The 26,880-nt window shown below is 43.1% G+C and overlaps 2 protein-coding genes across 4 annotated transcripts in view; both read right to left on the bottom strand.

Annotated features, from left to right (window-relative positions):
• The window catches only part of LOC115204507 (T-cell surface antigen CD2), a 51,949-nt gene that overhangs the window by 15,784 nt on the left and 9,285 nt on the right, over positions 1-26,880 (bottom strand). The gene's annotated exons all lie outside the window — the stretch shown is intronic.
• LOC115204511 (uncharacterized) lies at positions 1,994-8,531 on the bottom strand. The gene is made up of 4 exons (XM_029770161.1): positions 8,455-8,531; positions 3,343-3,672; positions 2,745-2,882; positions 1,994-2,665 (listed from the first exon to the last, which is right to left on the bottom strand). Exons 1-4 carry the CDS (start codon positions 8,507-8,509, stop codon positions 2,445-2,447), a joined length of 744 nt encoding a protein of 247 aa, XP_029626021.1. The 5' UTR covers positions 8,510-8,531; the 3' UTR covers positions 1,994-2,444.

Genomic DNA, 26,880 nt, shown 5'->3' with positions numbered 1-26,880 from the left:
CATCTACTGCATCTTGCCTATGCCGTTAGGCCCTCGGTCATCTATATATTTATATGTACATATTCCTAATCATTCCTTTACACTGGTGTGTGTAAAGTAGTTGTTGTGAAATTGTTAGATTACTTGTTAGATATTACTGCGCGGTCGGAACTAGAAGAACAAGCATTTCGCTACACTTCCATTAACATCTGCTAACCATGTGTATGCAACCGATAAACTCTGATTTGATTTGATCACCTGATTGACTTTAAACACTAGCAACTGGTTGCAATGCATCCACCGCAATGTCTTCAACACTATTGCCCCTTGCCCCTTCGACTCTCTTCACCACCTCCTCATAAGAGATCCTCTGAGCTGCCCTGATCCTTGATACCTCGACTTCCTTCAACCTAATAGGGCACTCAAGGAAGTCCAGAGTATGATCCCCACCACATGTGCAACATTTTCCAGTAACAGATTCTTCAATATCATACTTCCCCCGTCTGCAAACATTTGGCACGTGACCATATCCTTTACAATTTCCACACTATAATGGTTTGGACACAAATGCCCTCACCGCAAACCTCACATATCCAAGCTTCACATATACAGGTAGAGTCTCCTCAAATAACAAAAATATCTATAGGCTTTTCTCCCTCCTTCCATTTACCATATGAGTCAGGCGATGTGCACTGACCACTTCTGTGATTTTGTGATCTATATCCAACGAGACTCTAGCTATAACTTATTTGGCAGGCGCCCTGGTCTGAAGATCAATACATGTTACTTCTGATGTGGACAATTTTTCCAGAACCAGTGCAGCTTCTTCTGTTCGTTATCAACACAATTAACCAAAACACGGCCCTTTTAATCACCTTGATTGAATCCACCTTCCCCACTGCTTTCTTCACAGTCCTTGATATTACAAATGGATTTACCAAATGTATCCACTTGTCCAAAAAAACGCAGTCCAATAAGAAATGCATTTTTGGACCGGACCTTGTCTTCTACTACAACTTTTGCTCGTTTTGTTCCATTCTTTGATTTCACTATTTTCCATCCACTGTCACACACTTCACTTGCCACACTTTCAGATTCAAGCACTGTCATCATTTCCTTCCCTGGTAGCTACCTCGCCCTGACAGTTCCTGCTGCTACTACTGTCAACACAGCTTTGACACTTGTGAGCAACGAAAGGCCTCATGGCTGGGACATTCACTGATGACGACCTTAATTGCCTGAACCTGATGTGCTTATCAAGGCTTCCTGGCAGAGCACAGACCTTGACTTGGTTGGTGCTGACACTAGCCTACTGTATGCCCTTCACTATAATATTTAAAAATGTATCTGTTATTTATATGATACGTTATCTTTTGCTATATAACGTTGACAGATATTTAATATATTCTTATGCAGGTGCAAAGTTTAGGACTGAACTTCACCGAAGCAATATTGTTAATAATAATAATAATAATTACCTGCTGGACAGGAAATGCATTTTACACTCTGGGCCTAGTTTAACTTCCCTTATTCTGATGAAACACATCAAACTGTTTTCAGAACAGACTCCCCAATAGCCACCTTACCACAGCTCTTTCTGCTGAGAACATGCACTGCAAAGACTGACTACTGAAAAACACATCTTGATAGTTTGGTTACAACTGAGATGTTTTCTATTTGCGGACAGGTATCTAAGCAATTAAACTGGGCCTCAATCGTATGAGTAAGCAATACAGAGGTTTTGAGAATGCATCAGGTCTGAACAGAGGTCATGATGCCTCTTTCCTCTTTCCTGAAAGAAGCTCTTCTGCTACTAACTTTACTGTAACCTGAGTAAACTCATCTAAAGGAAGATGAGTATTCTGGTGAGGCATGAATGCTGGGGATATTTACAGTACATACTCATGTGTGTGTGTTTCTGTTTCAATGCATAACCCTCTGCTGTTTACTTGTTGCATGTGGGAATACTTTTCATGCAGTTTTGTGTATGCTGTTACTCAAAGAGAAACTGAGGTAGATTATTTATCAAACAAATGTATTTATTAAATTATATTTACATCTGATAAGATGTCATCCTTGTAAAATAGCTTTTCAAGTTTAAAAAGTATGATATTGCAAGGAAGATAAGCTGTCATGTTCATCAATGTTTCTCTCTTACATTTAGCATTTAACACTCTGACATTGCCAGATAAAGTACACACCCAGGTCAGCAGCAAATGAAGGAGAATGGATGGCAAACACACAATATTACAAAAGATCCCAAACACTGAAAACATCACACAATCATAAAATTAAGATATTTAACAGTCATCCTTTGTTTCAGACCGACGTCCCTCCATTTGGTTTAGAGGTATGGTTGAAAAGGTTAAACGTTCAAGATTTGAAACAATACACATTACCATAGACTCAAATGACAACACAAACATATACAAGGGAGTAATACACTCCCACATTTTTGGTTTCTACTAAGTCCTGACGAAAGTTGTCAGAAAAGATGTGTCATATGTCTGGTTGGTTGTCATTTCCATGTCCCTCTGATTCTTGGGGCTTTCTTCCTCATTTAGACTGGCAGCCATTTTGATCTCTCCATACTCCACCATCTCTGTAGCTTTCTGGTTGACTTCTCTCTTTCTTTTATTGAATACTTCAGTGTATACAACAGCAGCACCTTCCTCATTAGAGCAACCTGGGGAAAGACTGGTTAGAAGACCAATAAAACAGCAGGTGCTGATTCTGGCAATGAAAAAAACATTAAATAATTTTACCTGAAGTAGTATGTCCAAATCTCAGTTTCCCACAGAGACGGTTTACGCCAACAAACACTGCACGAAGTAGGGCAAGAGTTCCAACAGCTAGAGCTATAGCTACTGTCACAATTACAAAACGAAACTGGGAGGAGAAAACTGGGAAGAGACAAACAGAATTCTGAGAGTAGGAGTAATCAACAGTGTCAACAGTAACCAATAAAATGATCTTATCGGGCAAGTCAAATTTATTTGAATTCTTACAATGTGGGAAGGAAACTGTCCTGACATTACCTTGGCACGCCAGTAAATGAATAGTAGAGTTGCTGGTGCTAACTTTATTCTGAACCATACAGGTCAGGGTTCCTGTCACATCACTCTTCAGTATGATGACACTGCTCTGGTAGTGGACATAGGCTACACTCCTGGTCAGATTCTGGCCATTCATAAAACATTATATCTAAAGTATGATTTAACAATATACTCTCTCTGCTGCCAAGTCCTACAGTACAAACCTATTGAAATACTGACATTCTGGTGACCTTTCTGAAATACCCCTCACCAAGAAAAGGATTCATGAAGTATTTTGGCCAAACAAAGAAATAAAACAGTTCTGTACCTTGTATCTCAAGTAGCATGTTGACTTTGCGCAACAGTATTCCCTTTGAATTATATATTTCCAATTGGTATTCTCCACTGTCATCTTCTATAACTCTGTCCAGTCTGAATGTTCCATTGTTAAAGAACTCAGAACGATTCACATAATCCTGATGCAATTTAAATCTCCAGTCTTCAGTTTTGAAGTGCAGAATACGAGTAAGATCTTTTTTCAATGTTATTTCTTCATTACTGCTGTCTGCAGCCAGCTGTAAGGACAAAGATTCTCCCAAAGCCCCATAGCATCGATGAGTTCCATTCTTGTGAGAGAGATTACAGGCCATGGCATTAACTGTGGAGCAATGATCTTAGGTCAGTATGTTATGATATGGAGACAATGTTAGTGTAGGGACATAGACAAACACTATACAGCATACACTTCCACACTCCATTCCCATAGGGGACAGCAACAGGCCATTCTTGAACATGGGAGACATTTATACTAATCTGCTAGAGAAGCAGTTCGGATTTAAGTATAACTTTTGTATGACTAAAGCCTATAGTGAAAGGGCTAATGCTTGAATATGTAATAATTTCTGCAGTCCGAATTGATATTCATTATATGAACAGGCCCGTTTTATTTTGTCTGGCTTGCCGTTTCAAATAAAGTTGAATCTATTTTGCTTATATAACTAAAAAAAGATATTGCAATGTGTAGACAGGGCCATAAACAAATAGGTCAACTGAGATATGACTAAAGAGTTAATCAGGGTGATTTTTCCACAAAGAGCCAGGTATTTATTTTCTGGATTGACGAAAAGCTATCTTTAAAAAGCATGTTGACGAGTTAGTCAAGAATTTAAGAATTAAGTTGGGCTTCTTCCATAGGAAAAGATAATTCAGTCTACGTTTATTCCTGTTATATATTAAATACATGAATGCAGCTACCAGTGTTTTGAAGCCCTTGGAAACAATTTATCACAGAACACTTTGTTTTATAACATCTGACAGTTTTGACACCACTGTATCCTTTATCATAAAGTTGGTTGGACCTCGCTAAAAACACGTAGGTCACTTCATTATTCATTATTAAGCCTTACTCAGTAAACTACAAATTTACTTAACATCATTGTTGAAATATAGAATCTGGAATTACAACAGTAGATCACAGGGTTGGTTAATGATGGAGTCTCCACGTGTATCCACAGAATTGGGTAAATCTGTATTTTCTTACCAGGCCCGTATCATGTGGATTAATCTCCAAGTAACGCATTGTAGTGAGATCATTTCTTTTTTTCGGGAGATGAATACCGTGTATGTCCACGTCACCATCAGAACTATATGGTAATGTAATATTTAAAAAAAAAGTTGATTCACTAGGTAGTATAGTTTGGTTTGGTTGTAATCCAGAGAGGTTAGAAAAAGTATCTAGATCCTCTATGAGGCTGTGGAGGGATCCAGATTGTAGATTTAAAAGAAAACATGAATCATTAGTGTACAATTGATACCTCGGTTTTCAAACCCTGGATTTCTAGCCCCTTGATATTATTGTTGGATCTGATTTTAATAACAAACATTTCGATTGCCATAATAAATAGATATGCCAATAGTGGACAGCCTTGTTTTAGTCCTCGTGACAGTCGAATACTTTCAGAGAACTGGTCATTATTTACTCTTTAACACTATACATAACTTTAACCCATTGTATAAGAGATTCTCAAAAATTGAATTTTTCCAGGCTTTTATATATAAATTGCAGTTGTACTTTATCAAAAGCCTTTTCAAAGTCAGCTGTGAATATTGAGCCTTGTTTCCCAGATTGTTCATAGTGTCCTATCGTTTCCAGTACTTGTCTAATATTATAACCAATGTATCGTCCATGTTAAAACCTGTCTGGGCTAGGGGGCAGTATTTTCACGGACGGATGAAAAACGTACCCAATTTAAACAGGTAACTACTCTTACCCAGAACTAGAATATGCATATTATTAGTAGATTTGGATAGAAAACACTCTGACGTTTCTAAAACTGTTTGAATTGTGTCTGTGAGTATAACATAACTCATATGGCAGGCAAAAACCTTAGAAAAATCAAAGCAGGAAGTGAAAAGTCTGAGAATTGTAGTTCTTCTTTTGATTCTCTATCAAAGCTACAGTGTCTGTGGGGTGACGGTGCACTTCCTAAGGCTTCCATTGGCTGTCTAAAGCCTTCAGAAAGTGGTTTGAGCATTTTCCTGTCACTGGGCAGATAATAGGAGCTCAGTTACTGAGTGGTCTGCCTGGCAACAAAGGGATTCGATATGCGAAGTCACGCGAGCACGCCGTTCCTTCTTTTTCTTCTTGAATGAATATGCTATTGTCCGGTTGGAATATTATCGCAATTTTACATAAAAAATACCATAAAGATTGATTTTAAACAGCGTTTGATATGCTTCTAAGTACGGTAATGGAACATTTTGACTTTTCATCTCTCGTTCCGCACTCGCGCGTTATGCCTTTGGATAAGTGATCTGTATGCACGAACAAAACGGAGGTATTTGTACATAAATATGGATTATTTCGAACAAAAACAAAATTTATTGTGGAAGTAGCAGTCCTGGGAGTGCATTCTGATGAAGATCAGCAAAAGTAAGAGAATATTTCTAATGCTAATTCTGAGTTTAGGTTGCCCCGAACTTGGCGGGTGTCTGAATAGCTCACCGTGATGGCTGAGCTATATACTCAGAATATTGAAAAATGTGCTTTCTCCGTAAAGCTATTTTAAAATCTGACAGCGGTTGCATCCAGGGGTAGTCTATCAATAATTCTTAAAATAATTGTTATATATTTTGTCAACGTTTATGATGACTATTTTTGTAAATTGATGTGCACATTCACCGGACCTTTTGGTGGGAAATGCTGTTTTTGGATATAAGTATGAACTTTATTGAACAAAACATACATGTATTGTGTAACATAATATCCTATGAGTGTCATCTGATGAAGATCGTCAAAGGTTAGTGCTTCATTTAGCTGTGTTTTGGGTTTTATTGACACATGTCCTTGCTTGGAAAATGGCAGTGTGATTATTTTTGTCTATGTACTCTCCTAACATAATCCAATGTTTTTGCTTTCGCTGTAAAGCCTTTTTGAAATTGGACAATGTGGTTAGATTAATGAGAAGTCTATCTTTAAAATGGTTTAAAATAATTGTATGTTTGAGAAAGTTGAATTATGACATTTTGTTGTTTTTGAATTTTCCGCCCTGATATTTCACTGGCTGTGTCCTGCAGGTGGGACGCTACGTCCCACCTAGCCCATAGAAGTTAAAAACCTGTGTGACTAGAATTAATAATATCCGACAGACCCTTTTTAATTCTATGCACTATTAATTTTTTTGTCATTTAGCAGACACTCTTATCCAAAGCAACTTACAGTAGTGAATGCATACATCTAGTTTCATACATTTTTTTTTTCTTTTTGTACTGGCCCCCCGTGGGAATCAAACCCACAACCCTGGCGTTGCACACACCATGCTGGCATTGCAAACACCATGCTCTACCAACTGAGCCACAGGGAAGATTTTAATATAATTTTTGCATCACAACACTGAAGAGTAAGGGTCCTCCAATTTTTTTATTGACTTGATCTTTATATTTACCATTTGGGTCCTGTTTCAGTAATAATTAAATCAGACCTTGTTGAGTATCTGATAATCTACCATTTTTATAGGAGTGGTTAAAACATACAGTAACGGTCCTCTGAGTACATCAAAAACGAATTAGTATACCTCAACTGGTATTCCATCCAGCCCTGGAGTTTTCCCAGTCTTAAAGGCTTTAATTGCATCAAGAAGTTCCTGCTCTCCAATTTGGCCTTCGCATTAGTCTTTCTGTACAGCTGTTAATTTGACATTATTAATAAATAAAAAAATCAATCCATACAATTAAGTTCAGTTAGTGGAAATGGAGGAGACTGAAATGAAAACATGTGAGACAGTACTTAAAGTACTTTGCTTCCTCCTTCAAAATATTGATGGGTGACTGTCATTTGTAACAGGTATCTGCAAAATATTTTTGTTAGTAATTCTACGTTGAAGATCAAAAATAATTTGGTGTATTTTTCCCAATATATTTTAATAATATATTACTCTTGATCTTTCTTGAATAGGTTCCTCCATTTCTTTTAGTATTTCCTCTAACGTATTCTGTGCCTCTATGGTACAGTTTTTATTGCTATATATCTGTACAATTTGTACTTCTGTTTACTTTGTTAATATGAACTCTTTTGACCTTAATTGCTTTTGTTTTAAAGATGAGTATTGAATTGCATGCCCTCTAAAGGCACATTTAAAAGTGTCCCATACAATAAGGGGATCTGCTGTACCTACAGTATGTTATGTCAGAAGACGCCAGTTCTTCATTCTTCTGTCCTAGTTAAAAACAAGTTATCAAATAGGCTTTGATTACATTTCCAATATTCTCGCCCACGTGGAAATTCTGTAAGAGTAATGTGTATGCCAATTATTTGATGGTCCGACTGCATTCTATCCCCTATCAACACTTTTTAAACTTTTTGTGACAACGAGAATTACATAAGAAAGTAGTCAAGATGACTAGCTTGATTGAGCCTCCGCTATGTATATCTCACTAGGTCAGGATATGTAAGCCTCCATATATCCACTCATTCCAATAAATCCATGATATTTGTGATTTCCTTAAATGCATGAGGGTGATAGTTTGTAGTGTGATTTCCTTTACGGTCCATTGAGGTATTTTAAATTGTATTTTAATCTCCCACCATAATAATAGAGTTTTGTATTGCTTGTAGGCTTGATCAATTATGATATATATTTTCAAAGACCCTAGACTTAGCGAATACACCAATAATAGCAGGCTAGTTATTAATCGGTTTCGTAACAAGTGTGTAAGTGTATGTATGTATCTCAGTTCTTGATTATTTATCTAACAGTTGTTATTAGTGGACCCACTCTTATATATATGGACTGATTATTATTATTATTTCGTGTACATTTGGTAACTATATTATCTAATAAATGTAAATTGGATTAGCAGAACATTTCCAACTATTAGGATCATTGTTTGTGTCTTATTAAGTCTTAGCTAGTCCTCTGTTCTGTGTAATATCATTTCTCACCTTGTGCTGCTGCTGCTGCTGCCACCACCAGAACTATAGTAATCACAGGATCCATTTATCTTCAGGCTGCACAAGACGAGTGACATTTAGCAGAAGTCTCACGGGAGCACTACCATAAATACTGAGTGAAATCACGTGAACGGATCATAATGTGGTGATACTCGACAAATGAAAGACAGGCTTGTAGACAACACAATGTGCTTGTTTGTCAGGGTGACAGACATACTTTGACACTTTTGTAAGCAGTGCATAACTGGTGTGAACAGAAAACCCCAAGTATACTGTGCCTGCTTGCAAACTTCATATTTTATTCCACTTAACTTGTTGTTAGGATTTACTACCATATTATTTAATGATGATTGTCCACAGGTGAGGTGGATGAATAGAGAAAATTAAATATCTAAAATATAATCCAAGGAACACAATTAAAAGGTCACTAACTTTAACCCATATTAACTGCAATGGAATTAAGATAATAAAATAAGCATAAACCAATTAAATTCTCTGATCCAATACATGCAATTTATAGTAACCTGGAGTGTTTCTATGTATACAGTGCATTCAGAAAGTATTCAGAACCCTAGACTTTTTACACGTTTCTTTACATTACAGCCTTATCCTAAAATGTATAAAATCGTTTTTTTTACCCCCTCATCAATCTACACACAATACCCCATAACGACAAACCGAAAGCAGGTTTTTATAACATATTTGCAAATGTATAAAAAAAACTGAAATATCACATTTACATAAGTATTCAGACCTTTCACTCAGTACATTGTTGAAGCACCTTTGCCAGCGATTAGAGTTTCAAGTCTTCGTGGGTATGATGCTACAATCTCGGCACACCTGTATCTGGAGAGTTTCTCCCATTCTTCTCTGCAGATCCTCTCTAGCTCTGTCTGGTTGGATGGGGAGCGATGCAGCACAGCTATTTTCAGGTCTCTCCAGAGATGTTTGCTCGGGTTCAAGTCCGGAATCTGGCTGGGCCATTCAAGGACTTTCAGAGACTTGTCCCGAAGCTACTCCTGCGTTGTCTTGGCTGGCATCTCCACAGAGGAACTCTAGAGCTCTGTCAGAGTGACCATCAGGTTCTTGGTAACCACCCTTACCAAGGCCCTTCTCCCCCGATTGCTTAGTTTGGCCGGGCGGCCAGCTCTAGGAAGAGTCCTGGTGGTTCGAAACTTCTTACATTTAAGAATGATGGCGGCCACTGTGTTCTTTGGGACCTTCAATGCAAACCCTTCCCTAAATCTGTGCCTCGACACAATCCTGCCTCGGAGCTTTACGGACAATTCCTTTGATTATTGGCTTGGTTTTTGCTCTAGCATGCACTCTCATCTGTGGGACCTTAAATAGACATGTGTGTGTCTTTCTAAATCATGTCCAATCAATTGAATTTACCACAGACGGATGCCAATCAAGTTGTAGAAACATCTAAAGGATGATCAATGAGAACAGGATTCAACTGAGCTCAATTTCGAGTCTCATAGCAAAGGGTCTGAATACTTAAGTAAAGGCATTTCTGTGGGGTTTTATGTATACATTTACAAAAAAAACTGTTTTTGCTGTGTATTATTATAATGAAAAATAAATACATTTTAGGATAAGTCTGTAACTTAAAAACTGTTTGGGATAGGGGGCAGTATTTTCACGGCCGGACAAAAAACGTACCCGATTTATTCTGGTTACTACTCCTGCCCAGTAACTAGAATATGCATACAATTAGTAGATTTGGATAGAAAACACTCTAAAGTTTCTAAAACTGTTTGAATGGTGTCTGTGAGTATAACAGAACTCATATGGCAGGCCAAAACCTGAGAAGATTCCATACAGGAAGTGCCCTGTCTGACAATTTGTTCTCCTTCTGTGGCATCTCTATCAAAAATACAGCATCTGTGCTGTAACGTGACATTTTATAAGGCTTCCATTGGCTCTCAGAAGGCGCCAGAAAGTGTAATGGGGTGTCTGCAGTCTCTGGGTGAAAAACAGCAGGAGTTTTTGTGAGTGGTCAGGCAGGGAACAGTGACACTGGAGATGCGCATCCACGAGACGACTCAATTTTTTCTTTCAGCCTTTGAATGAATACAACGTTGCCGGTTGGAATACTATCGCTATTTTACGAGAAAAATAGCATAAAAATTGATTTTAAACAGCGTTTGACATGCTTCTAAGTACGGTAATGGAATATTTAGATTTTTTTGTCATGAAATGCGCTCGCGTGTCACCCTTCGGATTGTGACCTGAACGCACGAACAAAACGGAGGTATTTGAATATAACTATGGATTATTTGGAACCAAAACAACATTTGTTGTTGAAGTAGAAGTCCTGGGAGTGCATTCTGACGAAGAACAGCAAAGGTAATCCAATTTTTCTTATAGTAAATCTGAGTTTGGTGAGGGCCAAACTTGGTGGGTGTCAAATTAGCTAGCCGTGATGGCCGGGCTATGTACTCAGATTATTGCAAAATGTGCTTTCGCTGAAAAGCTATTTTAAAATCTTACACCGCGATTGCATAAAGGACTTCTGTATCTATAATTGTTAAAATAATTGTTATGTTTTTTGTCATCGTTTATTGTGAGTAATTTAGTAAATTCACCGGAAGTTTGCGGTGGGTATGCTAGTTCTGAACATCACATGCTAATGTAAAAAGCTGGTTTTTGATATAAATATGAACTTGATTGAACAAAACATGCATGTATTGTATAACATAATGTCCTAGGAGTGTCATCTGATGAAGATCATCAAAGGTTAGTGCTGCATTTAGCTGTGGTTTTGGTTTTTGTGACATATATGCTTGCTTTGAAAATGGCTGTGTGATTATTTTTGGCAGGGTACTCTCCTGACATAATCTAATGTTTTGCTTTCGCTGTAAGGCCTTTTTGAAATCGGACAATGTGGTTAGATTAACGAGAGTCTTGTCTTTAAAATGGTGTAAAATAGTCATATGTTTGAGAAATGTAAGTTATTGCATTTTTTAGGTATTTGTATTTCGCGCCACGCTCTACCATTGGATATTGGTGAGGCATTCCACTAGCGGAACGTCTGTCCCTAACAGGTTAACAAATTGTGGAAAAGGTCAAGGGGTCTGAATACTTTCCAAAGGCACTGTCACGTCCTGACCACAGAAAGCTTTTATTTTCTATAGTAGAGTAGGTCAGGGCGTGACAGGGGGTTTTGTCTAGTTTATTTATTTCTATGTTGGTTGTAGTTTCTTTTTTCTATGTTGGGGTTTTTGTCTAGTTTATGTATTTCTATGTGGGGTTCTAGTTTATGTATTTCTATGTTTTTTGGGGGGGATGATCTCCAATTAGAGGCCGCTGGTCATCGTTGTCTCTAATTGGGGATCATATTTAAGTTGTTGTTTTTCCCACTAGGTTTTGTTCGAGATTATTTTGAGTAAGTGTATGTTGCACCTCTTCGTCACGGTTTGTTGTTTTGTTTATTAGTTTATTTGTATGTCTTGCATAGTTTCACAGTTTTAATAAAATGTGGAACGATACATACGCTGCGCTTTGGTCCCATTCTTCAGACAGCCGTGACAGGCACTGTACATATACATACAGTACCAGTCAATGGTTTGTACACTCCTTGTCATTCAAGGGTTTTTCTTTATTTTTACTGTTTTTTACATTGTAGAATAATAGTGAAGACATCAACACTATTAAATAACACATTTGTAATTATGTAGTAACCAAAAATAGTAATAAACAAATCAAAATTTGTTTATGCTCTTTTGCACCCCAGTATCTCTACTTGCACACCATCATCTGCACAACTATCACTCCAGTGTTAATGCTAAATTGTAATTATTTTGCCTCTATGGACTATTTATTGTCTTACCTCCCTACTCCTCCACATTTGCACAGACTGTACATAGATTTTTCTATTGTGTTATTGACTGTACATTTGTTTATGTGTAACTCTGTGTTGTTGTTTTTTGTCGCACTGCTTTGCTATATCTTGGCCAGGTCACAGTTGTAAATGAGAACTTGTTCTCAACTGGCCTACCTGGTTAAATAAAGGTGAAAAATAATAATAATAATATATGTTATACTTGTGATTCTTCAAAGAAGCCACCCTTTGTCTTTATGACAACTTTGCACATTCTTGGCATTCTCTCAACCAGCTTCACCTGGAATGCTTTTTCAACAGTCTTGAAGGAGTTCCCACATGTGATGAGCACTCCTTTTTCTTCACTCTGCAGTCCAACTCATCCCAAACCATCTCAATTGGGTTGAGGTCGGGTGATTGTGCGGGCCAGATCATCTGATGCAGCACTCCATCCCTCTCATTCTTTTTCAAATAGTCCTTACACAGCCTGGAGGTGTGTTAGGTCATTGTCCTGTTGAATAACAAATGATAGTCCCGCTGTGCGCAAACCAGATGCGATGGCGTATCATTACAGAATGCTGTGATAGCCATGCTGGTTATAAATCCGACACTGACAGTGTCACCAGCAAAGCACCCCCACACCATTACATCTCCTCCTCCATGTTTCACTGTGGGAACTACACACGCAGAGATCATCCGTTCACCTACTCTGCATCTCACAAAGACACAGAGGTTGGAACCCAAAATCTCACATTTGGACTCATCAGACCAAAGGACAGATTTCCACTGGTCTAATGTCCATTGCTTGTGTTTCTTGACCCAAGCAAGTGTCTTCTTATTATTAGTGTCCTTTAATAGTGGTTTCTTTGCAGTTTGTCCTTTGCAATTCGACCATGAAGTGTCCTCTGAACAGTTGATGTTGAGATGTGTCTGTTACTTGAACTCTGTGAAGCATTTATTTGGGCTGCAATGTCTGAGACAGGTAACTCTAATGAACTTATCCTATGCAGCAGAGGTAACTTTGGGTCTTCCTTTCCTGTGGCGGTCGTCATGAGAGCCTGTTTCATCATAGCGCTTGATTGTTTTTGAAACTGCACTTGAAGAAACTTTCAAAGTGTAGTGGAATATTCTAATTGTGTGAGAACGACTTTGTCTTTATTTAATAGCTATTAATTATTGCAGTAATGAAGACATCAACCGCACACTTCGAAGTGTGTTGCTGAGAGCTTAATCTTTACAGGCAATGTACTCTGCCCGGGGACATGGGGCGGCAGGTAGCCTAGTGGTTAGAGCGTTGGACTAGTCACCGAAAGGTTGCAGGATTGAATCCCTGAGCTGACAAGGTAAAAATATGTAATTGAAAATAAGATTTTGTTCTTAACTGACTTGTCTAGTTAAATAAAGGTAAAATAAATAAATAAATATATAGCTGACACTAAGAATGCTTAGTCATGGCTGGTGCCACCCCTCCCATGCTGATGGGGGGGACATGAACCCAAAGAGTCTCAGATGCTTTTGGAAGATGGGCAGGGACTCTGCTGTCTTACATTCAGGGGGAAGCTGGTTCCACCATTGGGGTGCCAGGACAGAGAAGAGCTTGGACGGGGCTGACCGGGAGTTCCCCTTCCGAAGGGGTGGGAGGGGCAAGAGACCAGAAGTGTCAGAATGAAGAACTCAGTTTGGGTTGTAGCGTTTGAGCAGAGCCTGAAGTAGCTTTAGGGACAGCAAGTTGCCTTACACTTTGAACATAATGTGAAAGTTAAAAAACTGAAAAAAAGGGTAAAGAAAGTTGCATTCTTCCACAGCGACAGGAAAGTGTCTTCATAATCAAATCAATTCAATAATTTCAAATAATACTATGATTGAAGATGTGTAGATCACATTACTGAAACTCTAATAACTTAAAACACTGTAAAACTTGTAATACCTTTACATAATAATATGTTTTGATTTACAGACCCACATTTACAGTATATTATATACTGCTCAAAAAAATAAAGGGAACACTTAAACAACACATCCTAGATCTGAATGAAATAAATAATCTTATTAAATACTTTTTTCTTTACATAGTTGAATGTGCTGACTACAAAATCACACAAAAATAATCAATGGAAATCCAATTTATCAACCCATGGTGGTCTGGATTTGGAGTCACACTCAAAATTAAAGTGGAAAACCACACTACAGGCTCATCCAACTTTGATGTAATGTCCTTAAAACAAGTCAAAATGAGGCTCAGTAGTGTGTGTGGCCTCCACGTGCCTGTATGACCTCCCTACAACGCCTGGGCATGCTCCTGATGAGGTGGCGGATGGTCTCCTGAGGGATCTCCTCCCAGACCTGGACTAAAGCATCCGCCAACTCCTGGACAGTCTGTGGTGCAATGTGGCGTTGGTGGATGGAGCGAGACATGATGTCCCAGATGTGCTCAATTGGACTCAGGTCTGGGGAACGGGCGGGCCAGTCCATAGCATCAATGCCTTCCTCTTGCAGGAACTGCTGACACACTCCAGCCACATGAGGTCTAGCATTGTCTTGCATTAGGAGGAACCCAGGGCCAACCGCACCAGCATATGGTCTCACAAGGGGTCTGAGGATCTCATCTCGGTACCTAATGGCAGTCAGGCTACCTCTGGCGAGCACATGGAGGGCTGTGCGGCCCCCCAAATAAATGCCACCCCACACCATGACTGACCCACCGCCAAACCGGTCATGCTGGAGGATGTTGCAGGCAGCAGAACGTTCTCCACGGCGTCTCCAGACTCTGTCACGTCTGTCACATGTGCTCAGTGTGAACCTGCTTTCATCTGTGAAGAGCACAGGGCGCCAGTGGCGAATTTGCCAATCTTGGTGTTCTCTGGCAAATGCCAAACGTCCTGCACGGTGTTGGGCTGTAAGCACAACCCCCACCTGTGGATGTCGGGCCCTCATACCACCCTCATGGAGTCTGTTTCTGACCGTTTGAGCAGACACATGCACATTTGTGGCCTGCTGGACGTCATTTTGCAGGGCTCTGGCAGTGCTTCTCCTGCTCCTTCTTGCACAAAGTCGGAGGTAGTGGTCCTGCTGCTGGGTTGTTGCCCTCCTACGGCCTCCTCCACGTCTCCTGATGTACTGGCCTGTCTCCTGGTAGCGCCTCCATGCTCTGGACACTACGCTGACAGACACAGCAAACCTTCTTGCCACAGCTCGCATTGATGTGCCATCCCGGATGAGCTGCACTTCCTGAGCCACTTGTGTGGGTTGTAGACTCCGTCTCATGCTACCACTAGAGTGAAAGCACCGCCAGCATTCAAAAGTGACCAAAACATCAGCCAGGAAGCATAGGAACTGAGAAGTGGTCTGTGGCCCCCACCTGCAGAGCCACTCCTTTATTGGGGGTGTCTTGCTAATTGCCTATAATTTCCACCTGTTGTCTATTCCCTTTGCACAACAGCATGTGACATTTATTGTCAATCAGTGTTGCTTCCTAAGTGGACAGTTTGATTTCACAGAAGTGTGATTGACTTGGAGTTATACTGTGTTGTTTAAGTGTTCCCTTTATTTTTTTGAGCAGTGTATAATAATAGCAAATTACGATTTTGACCCTTTAGATAAAAACAATTAAAAACAGACACACATCTACTTCAGCACATTACAAACTTGCATGCCTCAAAAGAAAGAAAGCGTCTCATTTCCAGAATAATATAAAGAAAGCGTCACATATCCAGAAATATATAAAGAAAGAAAGTGTCACCAATCCAGAATAATATAAATCCTACGATATGCTGTCCTCCTATACAGTACCATAATGAGAAACAGAAACACAAGCAGAGAGATCCAATGCTCATTTATACACCTGCATGCAATAAACAGTGATGTTAACACTAGAGAGTGACAAAATAGAGGGAATGGGACATCAATAAAGCAAAGTCACAAAAAAGAATTGTAGTTTTTTTAATCCACAACAAATCTTTATCAGAAGAACACACTATTTAGTATAAAAACATCTAACTTATTGCAGAAAATCCTGGGACAGTGTTAGTGGTCTTTTGTAAATTGCTTCTTACTCTGAAGTAGGCAGAATAAGGTAGTTTACACTGTCCGCTGCAAGTTCAAATGCTCTAACAAGCAAGAGGGGGTTTGTATTGACAACAATAAAAAGGAGGAAGATATATGGTATATACTCTCAGTCCTCATTGGAAGAACCTAAATAAGTGCTTTGATGCTCCTCCCACATACAGTATTATGTTCTATTATGTAGATAATTATGTTACTATTACTATTACTTGTTATTTCTGACTGGTCTCTTAATGTTATTATTAATATTCATGTACTGCATTGTTGAGGGAGCATTGTTGAGGGTACATGGTTGAGGGAGTGTGGTTGAGGGAGTGTCACGCTCGTAGAAAAGGTTGGACCAAGGCGCAGCGTGATTTGAGTTCCACATCTTTTATTTCTGTGAAACTTAAACAAAACAATAAACAAACTACTACAAACGTGAAAGCCGTAGTGCACAAAACACGAACACAAACAATATCCCACAAAGCAGGTGGGAACAGGGAACCCTTAAGTATGATCCCCAATTAGAGACAACAAACACCAGCTGCCTCTAATTGGGAACCATACTAAGAGCTATGGAGCTGTGTTGGCTGCCGTGCCTAGACTGGGCACCGGCGCAGGGGAAGGCTCCGGCCTTGGAGCGGGACTGGACGCCATGCCTGGACTGGGTACCGGCGCAGAAGAAGGCTCTGGCCATGGCACCGGCGCAGAAGAAGGCTCTGGCCATGGCACCGGCACAGGAAGCTCCGGGCCATTGACCGTCACTGGAAGCTCCGGGCCGTTGACCGTCACTGGAGGCTCCGGGCCGTTGACCGTCACTGGAGGCTCCGGGCCGTTGACCGTCACTGGAAGCTCCGGACCGTTGACCGTCACTGGAAGCTCCGGGCCGTTGAACGTCACTGGAAGCTCCGGCCGTTGAACGTCGCTTGAAGCTCCGGGCCGATGACCGTCGCTGGAAGCTCCGGGCCGATGACCGTCGCTGGAAGCTCCGGGCCGATGACCGTCGCTGGAAGCTCCGGGCCGATGACCGTCGCTGGAAGCTCCGGACCGTGGACCGTCGCTGGAAGCTCCGGACCGTGAACCATCGCTGGAGGTTCCAGGCTGTAGAGGCGCACTGGAGGCCTAGTGCGCGGTGCCGGCACAGGTTTCACCGGACTAGTGACACGCACTTCAGGGCGAGTGCGGGGAGCAGGCACAGGACGTACCGAGCTGGGGAGGTGCACTGGAGGCCTGGTGCGTGGAGCTGGCACAGGACGTACCGGGCTGGGGAGGCGCACTGGAGGCCTGGTGCGTGGAGCCGGCACAGGACGTACCGGGCTTGGGAGGCGCACTGGAGGCCTGGTGCATGGAGCCGGCACAGGTGGCACCAGACTGGTAACACGCACTTCAGGGCGAGTGCGGGGAGCTGGCACAGGACTTACCGGACTGGGGAGGCGCACTGGAGGCCTGATGCGTGGAGCCGGCACAGGTGGTACCGGACTGGTGACACGCACTTCAGGGCGAGTGCGGGGAGCTTTTGGGAACCATACTAAGAGCACCAACATAGAAATAAAAAGACTAGAACACCCCCTAGTCACGCCCTGACCTACAACACCATCGAGAACCAAGGGCTCTCTATGGTCAGGAGTGACAGGGAGCATTGTTGAGGGAGCATGTTTGAGAGAGCATTGTTGAGGGAGTTAGCAAATAAGCATATCACTCATATTTTATACCTGCTGTAAACTGTGTATATGACTAATAACATTTTATTTGAGTACCCATAATTTCACCAACATGTTACCATGTATTTGTGTATGGTATTGAAGCTCAGATGTTAGGCGTGTGTATCGGAGGCGAAGTCAGGTGCAGGAGAGCAGAGTGTAGTGAACAGGCACACTTTTTATTCCGGTCAAAATGACAGCACAAAAATAACTAAATGTGCCCAAAACACGGAACATAGTCAAAAAGTAATGCGCGTAACAATATACATAAAATCAACATACATGTAACACAAACAATTCTACACAAAGACATGATGGGGAACAGAGGAATAAATACATATGAATTGATTGGGGAATGAAAACCAGGTGTGCAGGGAACAAGACAAAACAAATGGATACATGAAAAATGGAGCGGCGATGGCTAGAAAGCCGGTGACGTCGACCGCCGAATGCCGCCCGAACAAGGAGAGGAGCTGACTTTGGCGGAAGTCGTGACAGTACCCCCCGGACGCGCGGCTCCAGCAGTGCGTCGACACTGGCCTCGGGGACGACTCGGAGGGCGAGGCGCAGGGCGATCTGGCCGGCGACGGTGGAACTCACGCAGTGTAACATACCTCGTTCACTCTCTTCAGGACTTTGAATGGCCCCACAAACCGCGGGCCCAGGTTCCGGCAGGGCAGGCGGAGGGGCAGGTTTCGGGTCGAGAGCCAGACCCTGTCCCCTGGTGCGAACACCGGGGCCTAACTGCAGTGACGGTCCGCGCTGGTCTTTTGGCGCAGTGCGGCCTGCTGGAGGTGACCATGGGTGGCTTCCCAGGTTTCGTCCGCACGTCTGAACCACTTGTCCACCGCAGGAGCCTCGGTCTGACTCCGATGCCACGGTGCCAGAACTGGCTGGTACCCCAATACACTGAAAGGGGGAGAGGTTAGTGGAGGAGTGGCGGAGCAAGTTCTGTGCCATCTCTGCCCAGGGCACGAACTCCGCCCACTCCCCCGGCTGGTCCTGGCAATAGAACCGCAGAAACCTGCCCACATCCTGGTTCACTCTCTCCACCTGCCCATTACTCTCGGGGTGGAAACCAGAGGTAAGGCTGATCGAGACCCCTCAAACGTTCCATGAACGCTCTCCAGACTCTCGAAGTGAACTGGGGACCCCGATCAGACACTATATCCTCAGGCACCCCGTAGTGCTGGAAGACGTGTGTAAACAGGGCCTCCGCAGTTTGTAGGGCCATAGGGAGACCGGGCAGAGGGAGGAGATGACAGAACTTAGAAAAATTATCCACAAGGACCAAGATTGTGGTGTTCCCCTGTGAGGGAGGAAGATCCGTTAGAAAATCAACCAACAGGTGTGACCAAGGCCGTTGTGGAACGGGTAAGGGATGTAGCTTACCTCTGGGCAGGTGTCTAGGAGCCTTACACTGGGCGCACACCGAGCAGGAAAAAACATAAACCCTCACGTCCCAAGCCAAGGTGGGCCACCAGTACTTCCCAGACAGACAGCGCACCGTCCGGCCGATCCCCAGATGACCAGAGGAGGGTGATGTGTGGGCCCAATAGATCAACTGGTCACGGACAGCAGACGGAATGTACTGAAGTCCGACGGGACACTGGAGTGGAGCGGGTTCAGTACGCAACGCCCGCTCAATGTCCGCGTCCAGCTCCCACGCGACCAGCACTACCAGGCAGGAGGCCGGGAGAATGGGAGTCTGATCCATGGGCTATTCCTCTGTGTCATACAGCTGGGACATGGCGTCTGCCTTAATATTATGGGAACCTGGACAGTAGGACAGGGTAAACACAAAATGGGTAAAGAACATGGCCCACCTTGCCTGACGAGGATTCAGTCTCCTCGCTGCCCGGATGTACTCCAGGTTGCGGTGGTCAGTCCAGATGAGGAAAGGGTGTTTAGCCCCCTCAAGCCAATGTCTCCACGACTTCAAAGCCTTAAACATAGCTAACAGCTCCCGGTCCCCCACATCATAGTTCATGGAGCTTTGGTGGCGTGCTCGAGTGCTGAGAGAGCACGGCTCCGATCCCAGCCTCTGACCCGTCCACCTCCACTATGAATGCTGAAGAGGGATCCGGACGAGCCAGCACGGGAGCCGAGGTAAACAGAGCTCTCAGCTGCCCAAAAGCCCTGTCCGCCTCAACCGACCACTGCAGACGTACAGGACCTCCCTTCAGCAGTGAGGTAATTGGAGCAGCCACCTGGCCAAAACCCCGGATAAATCTCCGGTAGTAATTGGCAAACCCTAAAAATTGCTGTACCTCCTTTACCGTGGTGGGAGTCGGCCAATTACACACGGCTGCTATGCGGTTACTCTCCATCTCCACCCCTGATGTGGAAATGCGATACCCTAGGAAGGAGACGGACTGTTGAAAGAACAGGCATTTCTCAGCCTTGACGTACAGGTCATGCTCTAACAGTCGTCCAAGTATCTTGCGCACCAAGGACACATGCTCGGCGCGTGTAGCGGAGTATATCAGAATGTCATTGATATACACCACTACACCCTGCCTGTGCAGGTCCCTGATAATCTCGTCTACAAAGGATTGGAAGACTGATGGAGCATTCATCAACCGTACGGCATGACGAGGTACTCATAATGCCCTGAGGTGGTACTAAACGCCGTCTTCCACTCGTCTCCCTCTCGGATACGCACCAGATTGTACGCACGCCTGAGATCCAGTTCAGTGAAGAAGCGTGCCCCGTGCATTGACTCAATCGCCGTGGCGATAAGAGGTAGAAAGGTAACTGTACCTCACCGTGATTTGATTGAGACCTCTATAATCAATGCACAGGCGCAGACCTCCATCCTTCTTCACAAAAAAGAAACTCGAGGAGGCGGGTGAAGTGGAGGACCGAATGTACCCCTGATGCAGGGATTCGGAGACACATGTCTCCATAGCCACCGTCTCCGCTTGCGACAGGGGATACACGTGACTCCTGGGAAGTGCAGCACCTACCAGGAGATTTATCGCACAATCCCCCCGTCGATGGGGTGGTAATTGAGTCGCCAAATCGGCATATTCTGGGGGAATGCGCATGATGGAGACCTGGTCTGGACTTTCCACCGTGGTAGCACCAACGGAAACCTCTACACACCCCCCGAGCACTCTCGCGACCACCCGTGTGAGCCCTCTGTTGCCAGGTGGGGTTAGGACGAGCCAACCAGGGAAGGCCTAGTACCACGGGAAACGCAGGAGAGTCAATGAGAAAGAGACTGATTCTCTCATCGTGAACCACCAGCGTCTCCATGGCCAGGGAGATGGTGGCCTCCCTGATTAGCCCGGACCCTAATGGTCGACTATCCAGAGCGTGAACCGGAAAAGGTCTATCCACAGGAATAATGGGGATCCCTAAACTAAGTGCTAACGCTCTGTGAATACAATTCCCAGCTGCGCCTGAATTGATGAGTGCCTTATGCTGGGAATGCGGGGAGAACTCAGGGAAACAAACAAGTACAAACAGGGGGACAACAGAGGACTCTGGATGAGAGTGGTGCATACTAACCTGGGGTGACGTCAGAGTGCCCTGCCTGCTGCCTCGACTCCCAGAGGGACCAACCCAGCACCGACCGGCAGTGTGCCCTCTGCGGCCACAGATGGTGCACGTGAAGGCCCCTCCTCCAGCCTCCCTACGTGCAGCCCCTCCCAACTCCATGGGCACCGGAGCGGGAGTGCTGGGAGATGGAACCAACAGAGCCCCCTCAGGACGTCCACGGATGACCAGCAGGTTATCCAACCGGATGAACATATCCACCAGTTGGTCAAAGGTGGTGGTGGCATCCCTGCAGGCCAACTCCAGTCGGACGTCCTCACGTAAGCTGCATCGTTCCATCCTGCTCCGGCGGCCAAGGTCCGGAACTCCAGCGCGAAATCCTGTGCGCTCCTCGTCCCCTGCCTCAAATGGAAGAGTTGTTCACCCGCCGCTCTACCTTTGGGTCAAAGACGGCCCGGAAACGGTGGGTAAACTCCTCAAAGTGGTCCAACCCACGCCTTCCTCTCCCCACACGGCGGTTGCCCACTCCAGAGCTCTCCCCGAGAGGCATGAGACGAGGGCGGATACTCTCTCCCTTCCTGAGGGAGCTGGGTGAACAGTGGCCAGGTATAGGTCCAGTTGTAAAAGGAAGCCTTGGCACTGTGCGGCCGTCCCATCATACTCCCTGCGAAGGGAGAGAAGTATTCCACTAGAGCTGGATCTGAACGGGACGGGTAGAGATAACCCCGGTTGAGCTGGTCGAGGCGCTGTCTGAGAGAGACCTCTTGTCTCTCCCAGCGGTCCATGGTCTGGACAACGCGATCCATCATTGCACCGAGATGATGTAGCATAGCCGCGTGTTCCTGGACAAGTTCTTGGACTCCTCTGACCAGGGTACCTGCTCCTGCTGACTCCATGGTAGGTGTAGGATTCTGTTAGGCATGTGTCTCGGAGGCGAAGTCAGGTGCAGGAGAGCAGAGTGTAGTGAACAGGCGCACTTTTTATTCCGGTCAAAATGACAGCACAAAAATAACAAAATGTGCCCAAAACATGGAACATAGACAAAAAGTAATGCGCGTAACAATATCCACAAAATCAACATACATGTAACACAAACAATCCTACACAAAGACATGATGGGGAACAGAGGAATAAATACATATGAATTGATTGGGGAATGAAAACCAGGTGTGCAGGGAACAAGACAAAACAAATGGAAACATGAAAATGGAGCGGCGATGGCTAGAAAGCCGGTGACGTCGACCGCCGAACGCCGCCCGAACAAGGAGAGGAGCCGACTTCGGCGGAAGTCGTGACACCAGATATGGCAATTTTCTGCCCTATTCATATCATCACATGACATAAGTGTCTATTCAGACCAACGGTCAGACATTTAGTAATTTAAACCTGTGAGGGGAAAGTATGGTTTCCTCTGATGTCTACGTTAAATGTGCTCTTGGGGCACCATGATCATGTGGTAGTTAATTATCAACTCTGGAACACACCATAAGACATTCATAATCAAAAAGGTGCTGTGGAATTTTTGGGGCGACGAGGGATGTGGCTGAGGATCATTTATTACGAGGCGGGTTTCTCCGCTCTGCTGACAAGTATTGTTCTCTGTTCATACAGGATTAATAAAGGCCTAGTTCACAAATTTTGTGGGTATTATTAAAAAGACAAGTAAAAGATATAAGGTATAATGTGTTTTTTTTATCAGGGGGTGCTGCACACCCTCAGTATTCCTACTTCCCTTGGATATACTTTACAGATTGAATCCTACTCATAGATCCATTGGTACTAATTGTGCCTCTGCCAAGTACTGTAGTATGACAAGAAACAAGAAAGTCACAGAAGGACGGGTGGAGAAACAGCATGACAAGGCTAAAATGTTCCTGAAATGCACAGCATATACAGTACGTACATGAGAGCGTGACATAGTGTGACAATAACGTGATGGAGTTGAGAAGAGGCGTAAACTGATTTCAAGTAAAGAGATGAGATATGGCGTGCTGGCGGGCTCGTGGTTCCTTAGGCCGGTCGGTGGGCTTCCCTCTGTGTCCCCACGCAGTCGGCAAATCACAAACCGGTGTCACTCAGAGAGACGTCTCACTCAAACCCTCCTGCTCTGGAGCTCAGCTGGGGTCCTAAGGGGAGACTAGAGTTTAACTGACATCATTCAAATACAGATAGTAGGGAATACGAGAAAACTGACCCTTATTTAAGAAGCCCATGCCTGTACAGCTACAGAGTCTCTGGCATTGAATAATTGCAGGCCTAAATGAAATTGCTACATCTCCCACCAGATAGCAGACCTATATTAAATTCCTACATCTCCCACTAGATAGCAGGCCTATATTAAATTGCTACATCTCCCACCAGATAGCAGGCCTGTATTAAATTGCTACATCTCCCTCCAGATAGCAGGCCTATATTAAATTGTTACTTCTCCCACCAGATAGCAGGCCTGTATTAAATTGCTACATCTCCCTCCAGATAGCAGGCCTGTATTAAATTGCTATATCTCCCATTAGATGGCAGGCCTACATTCAATTGTTACTTCTCCCACTAGATGGCAGGCCTGCATTAAATTGTTACTTCTCCCACTGGAATGCAGGCCTACATTAAATTGTTACTTCTCACACTAGATGGAGTCTTACATTCAATTGTTATTTCTCCCAGTAGATGACAGGCCTGATCTGAGCTGAGTGTTTCCAGTATAGAGAGTAGAGGAGAGGTGAGGATTCACTCCCCAGACTGGCTTACTTGGTGATGACGGAGGAGTGGTGGATGTGGACTATCTGCCACTTGCCGTCAGGGCGGTGCCGGATACCTGTCTCCTCAGGCTGGGTGTGGGGCATGACGTTGGTGTCGATGTGCTGGGTGATGCGGATGTAGGCAGCTTCCTCCCCGATCAGGTGGATGTGGGGGTTCAGGATGGTGGTGTGGACAGGCTTACTGTTCTTAGACCACACTGGGGGATGAGTAACATACACACAAGACAACAGTCAGTCAATTAATAAGTAATTCTATGACTGCAGAAGTATGACTAGGTCTGCCATTTTCTCAAATCAATCACATAAAATGTTATTTGTCAAATGCGCCGAATACAAAAGGTGTAGACTTTAAGGTGAAATGATTACTTACGAGCCCATTTCCAACAATTCACAGTTAGAAAGTAAGACAAATATTTGCTAAATAAAAAGGAAATGGTGAGATAATAAAAACAACGAGGCTATATACTAGGAGTACCAGTACTGAGTCAATGTGCAGGGTACGAGGTAGTAATGAGGCTATATACTAGGAGTACCAGTACTTAGTCAATGTGCAGGGTACGATGTAGTTGAGGTAATACAGTATGTACATATAGTTAGGAGTGAACGTGACTATAAAATCATGATAGATTATAAACAGAGTAGCAGCAGTGTATGTGAAAGTGTGTGTGTGTGTGTATGCTTGTTTGTGTGTATGCCATCTTTGCATGTGTGTGTGTTTTTTGTGTGCAAGATTATGTAGTGTGTTTGTGTTGGAGTGTCAGTGTCAGTGTAGTATGTGTGAGTGTGTGGGTAGAGTTTAGTGAGTGCATAGAGCCTGGCTTTGGTCCAAGACTGGGCGCTCCGGTACTGCTTGCCTTACGGTAGCAGAGAGAACAATCTTTAACTTGGGTGGCTGGCGTCTTTGACAATTTTTTAGGGCATTCCTCTGACACCACCTGGTATAGAGGTCTTGGATGGCAGGGAGCTTCTGTAAGTGTCAGCATTACTGAAGTAGGAAGAGGAATTGTAATACTGTAATATCTGATATCTGTAATATCAAAACATTAGTAATATAAGTGTATGATTTCAGTAAAAACAATCATTTTCCACAAGTATCAACATCTGTTGTGGGTCATAACATTCAGTCATCTTATTATAACACAGATTAATTTGATGGAGAAAATATTAATGCATACATATACCAATGAAATGAACTTACCAAAGTCTAAATGTAGTGAAAAAAAGTAGACTTGTTCTAGAATGAAATGAATGAGTAACGCAGGTCACAGGTCACTTCTTTGATTGCTTCATTGCTCGCATCAATTTTACCCAGGAGGGGATTGTACTTATTTTGCTTTCGCTGTGGTCTGTGGGGGCTATGCCTGTGCACATTCCTCTCTGCTATGCTCTTCTCATATCTATCATAAATCCTCTCCTCTACAATATGAAAACAGTTTGAACTACAGTTTGTGATGTTAGTTTGACCTCTGCTCAGTGACCACACTCTACTTAAGACGTGTAGGTTGGCTGACACACCTTTCATTTATAGCTTCCAGACAACAACAGAAAGGTCAATAATTAGACTCTAAGACTTTAACCTGAATGCCCATAATGTTACTATTCCTACAACATCAGTGTCTTCCTAGTTATGTTTTCATTAGAACGACTTGAAGTATTTGTTTGTATGATGTCATCAAAGAGGGCATGAGATGTCATTATAGTTTCATGCAAAGTAAGTACACTGTATGGTCAATCATTTCACTTTCATGGTCTCTCTTTGACTGTCTGTTGGTCTGTTTGTGTGATACAGTACACAACACATTCAAGTAGAGTCTCTTTTCACAGGGAGACATCGTCTGGTTTATATTCAAAAGGAACGAATCAATTAAATATTGTGCACTTTGAAGTTACACATTCTAACAGTCCAATATTTTACATTGATGGTGCTTTCTAATGTCTCACCAGGGGTCCTCACACCTCCAGAACAAAGTATGCAAGGGTCAGTACATTTTGAAAAAGGTGAGTTTACAAAACCTTTTTTTATATGCAACTACATATAGTTTTGTCTTATCTTTTATTCTCTTACCAATATCATGTTTTCACTGCAACAATATATGTAAGAACTAATACATGAATAGCTCTAAATACTTTAAACAATGTAAAAGATGTACAAAGCCTTTATTTATTTACAACCCCTCATTAACAATATATTATATTACAATTGTAAATGAGTATTTGAACTCAAATTAACATTGGTACAACAACATGGATTTCTCAAAAGAAAGAAAGCATTAGATTTACAGTATGATATCGCAGCTCAGTTTACAGGAAATGTTCACATGCGTTCTCTCTAGCATTAGAACTAAGGTCTGACTTGCCAGCACTCTAGTCAGGATCCTTTCAAACATTGAAATACAGATAAATTGATATTGTCACGCCCTGACCTGAGAGAGCCATTTTTCTCTGTTTAGTTAGGTCAGGGTGTGATATGGGGTGGGCATTCTATGTATTTATATTTCTATGTTTTGGCCAGGTATGGTTTCCAATCAGAGGCAGCTGTCTATCGTTGTCTCTGTTTGGGAACCATACTTAGCAGCCTTTTCCCACC

Source organism: Salmo trutta, chromosome 12 (genome assembly GCF_901001165.1).
Source record: "Salmo trutta chromosome 12, fSalTru1.1, whole genome shotgun sequence".
Lineage (NCBI taxonomy): Eukaryota > Metazoa > Chordata > Actinopteri > Salmoniformes > Salmonidae > Salmo > Salmo trutta.
The sequence above is the reverse complement of the archived record's forward strand: the minus strand, read 5'-3'. Positions and strand labels throughout refer to the sequence as shown.

What these genes read in the sequence shown, in the direction of transcription:
- LOC115204511 (XM_029770161.1), bottom strand. Translation starts at nt 8,509, where the DNA reads ATGGATCCTGTGATTACTATAGTTCTGGTGGTGGCAGCAGCAGCAGCA. An exon ending in AGCAGCAGCAGCAGCACAAG is followed by an intron (nt 3,673 to 8,454) that starts GTGAGAAATGAT and finishes ATTGCTCCACAG; the next exon opens with TTAATGCCATGGCCTGTAAT. An exon ending in CATGCTACTTGAGATACAAG is followed by an intron (nt 2,883 to 3,342) that starts GTACAGAACTGT and finishes GTCTCTTCCCAG; the next exon opens with TTTTCTCCTCCCAGTTTCGT.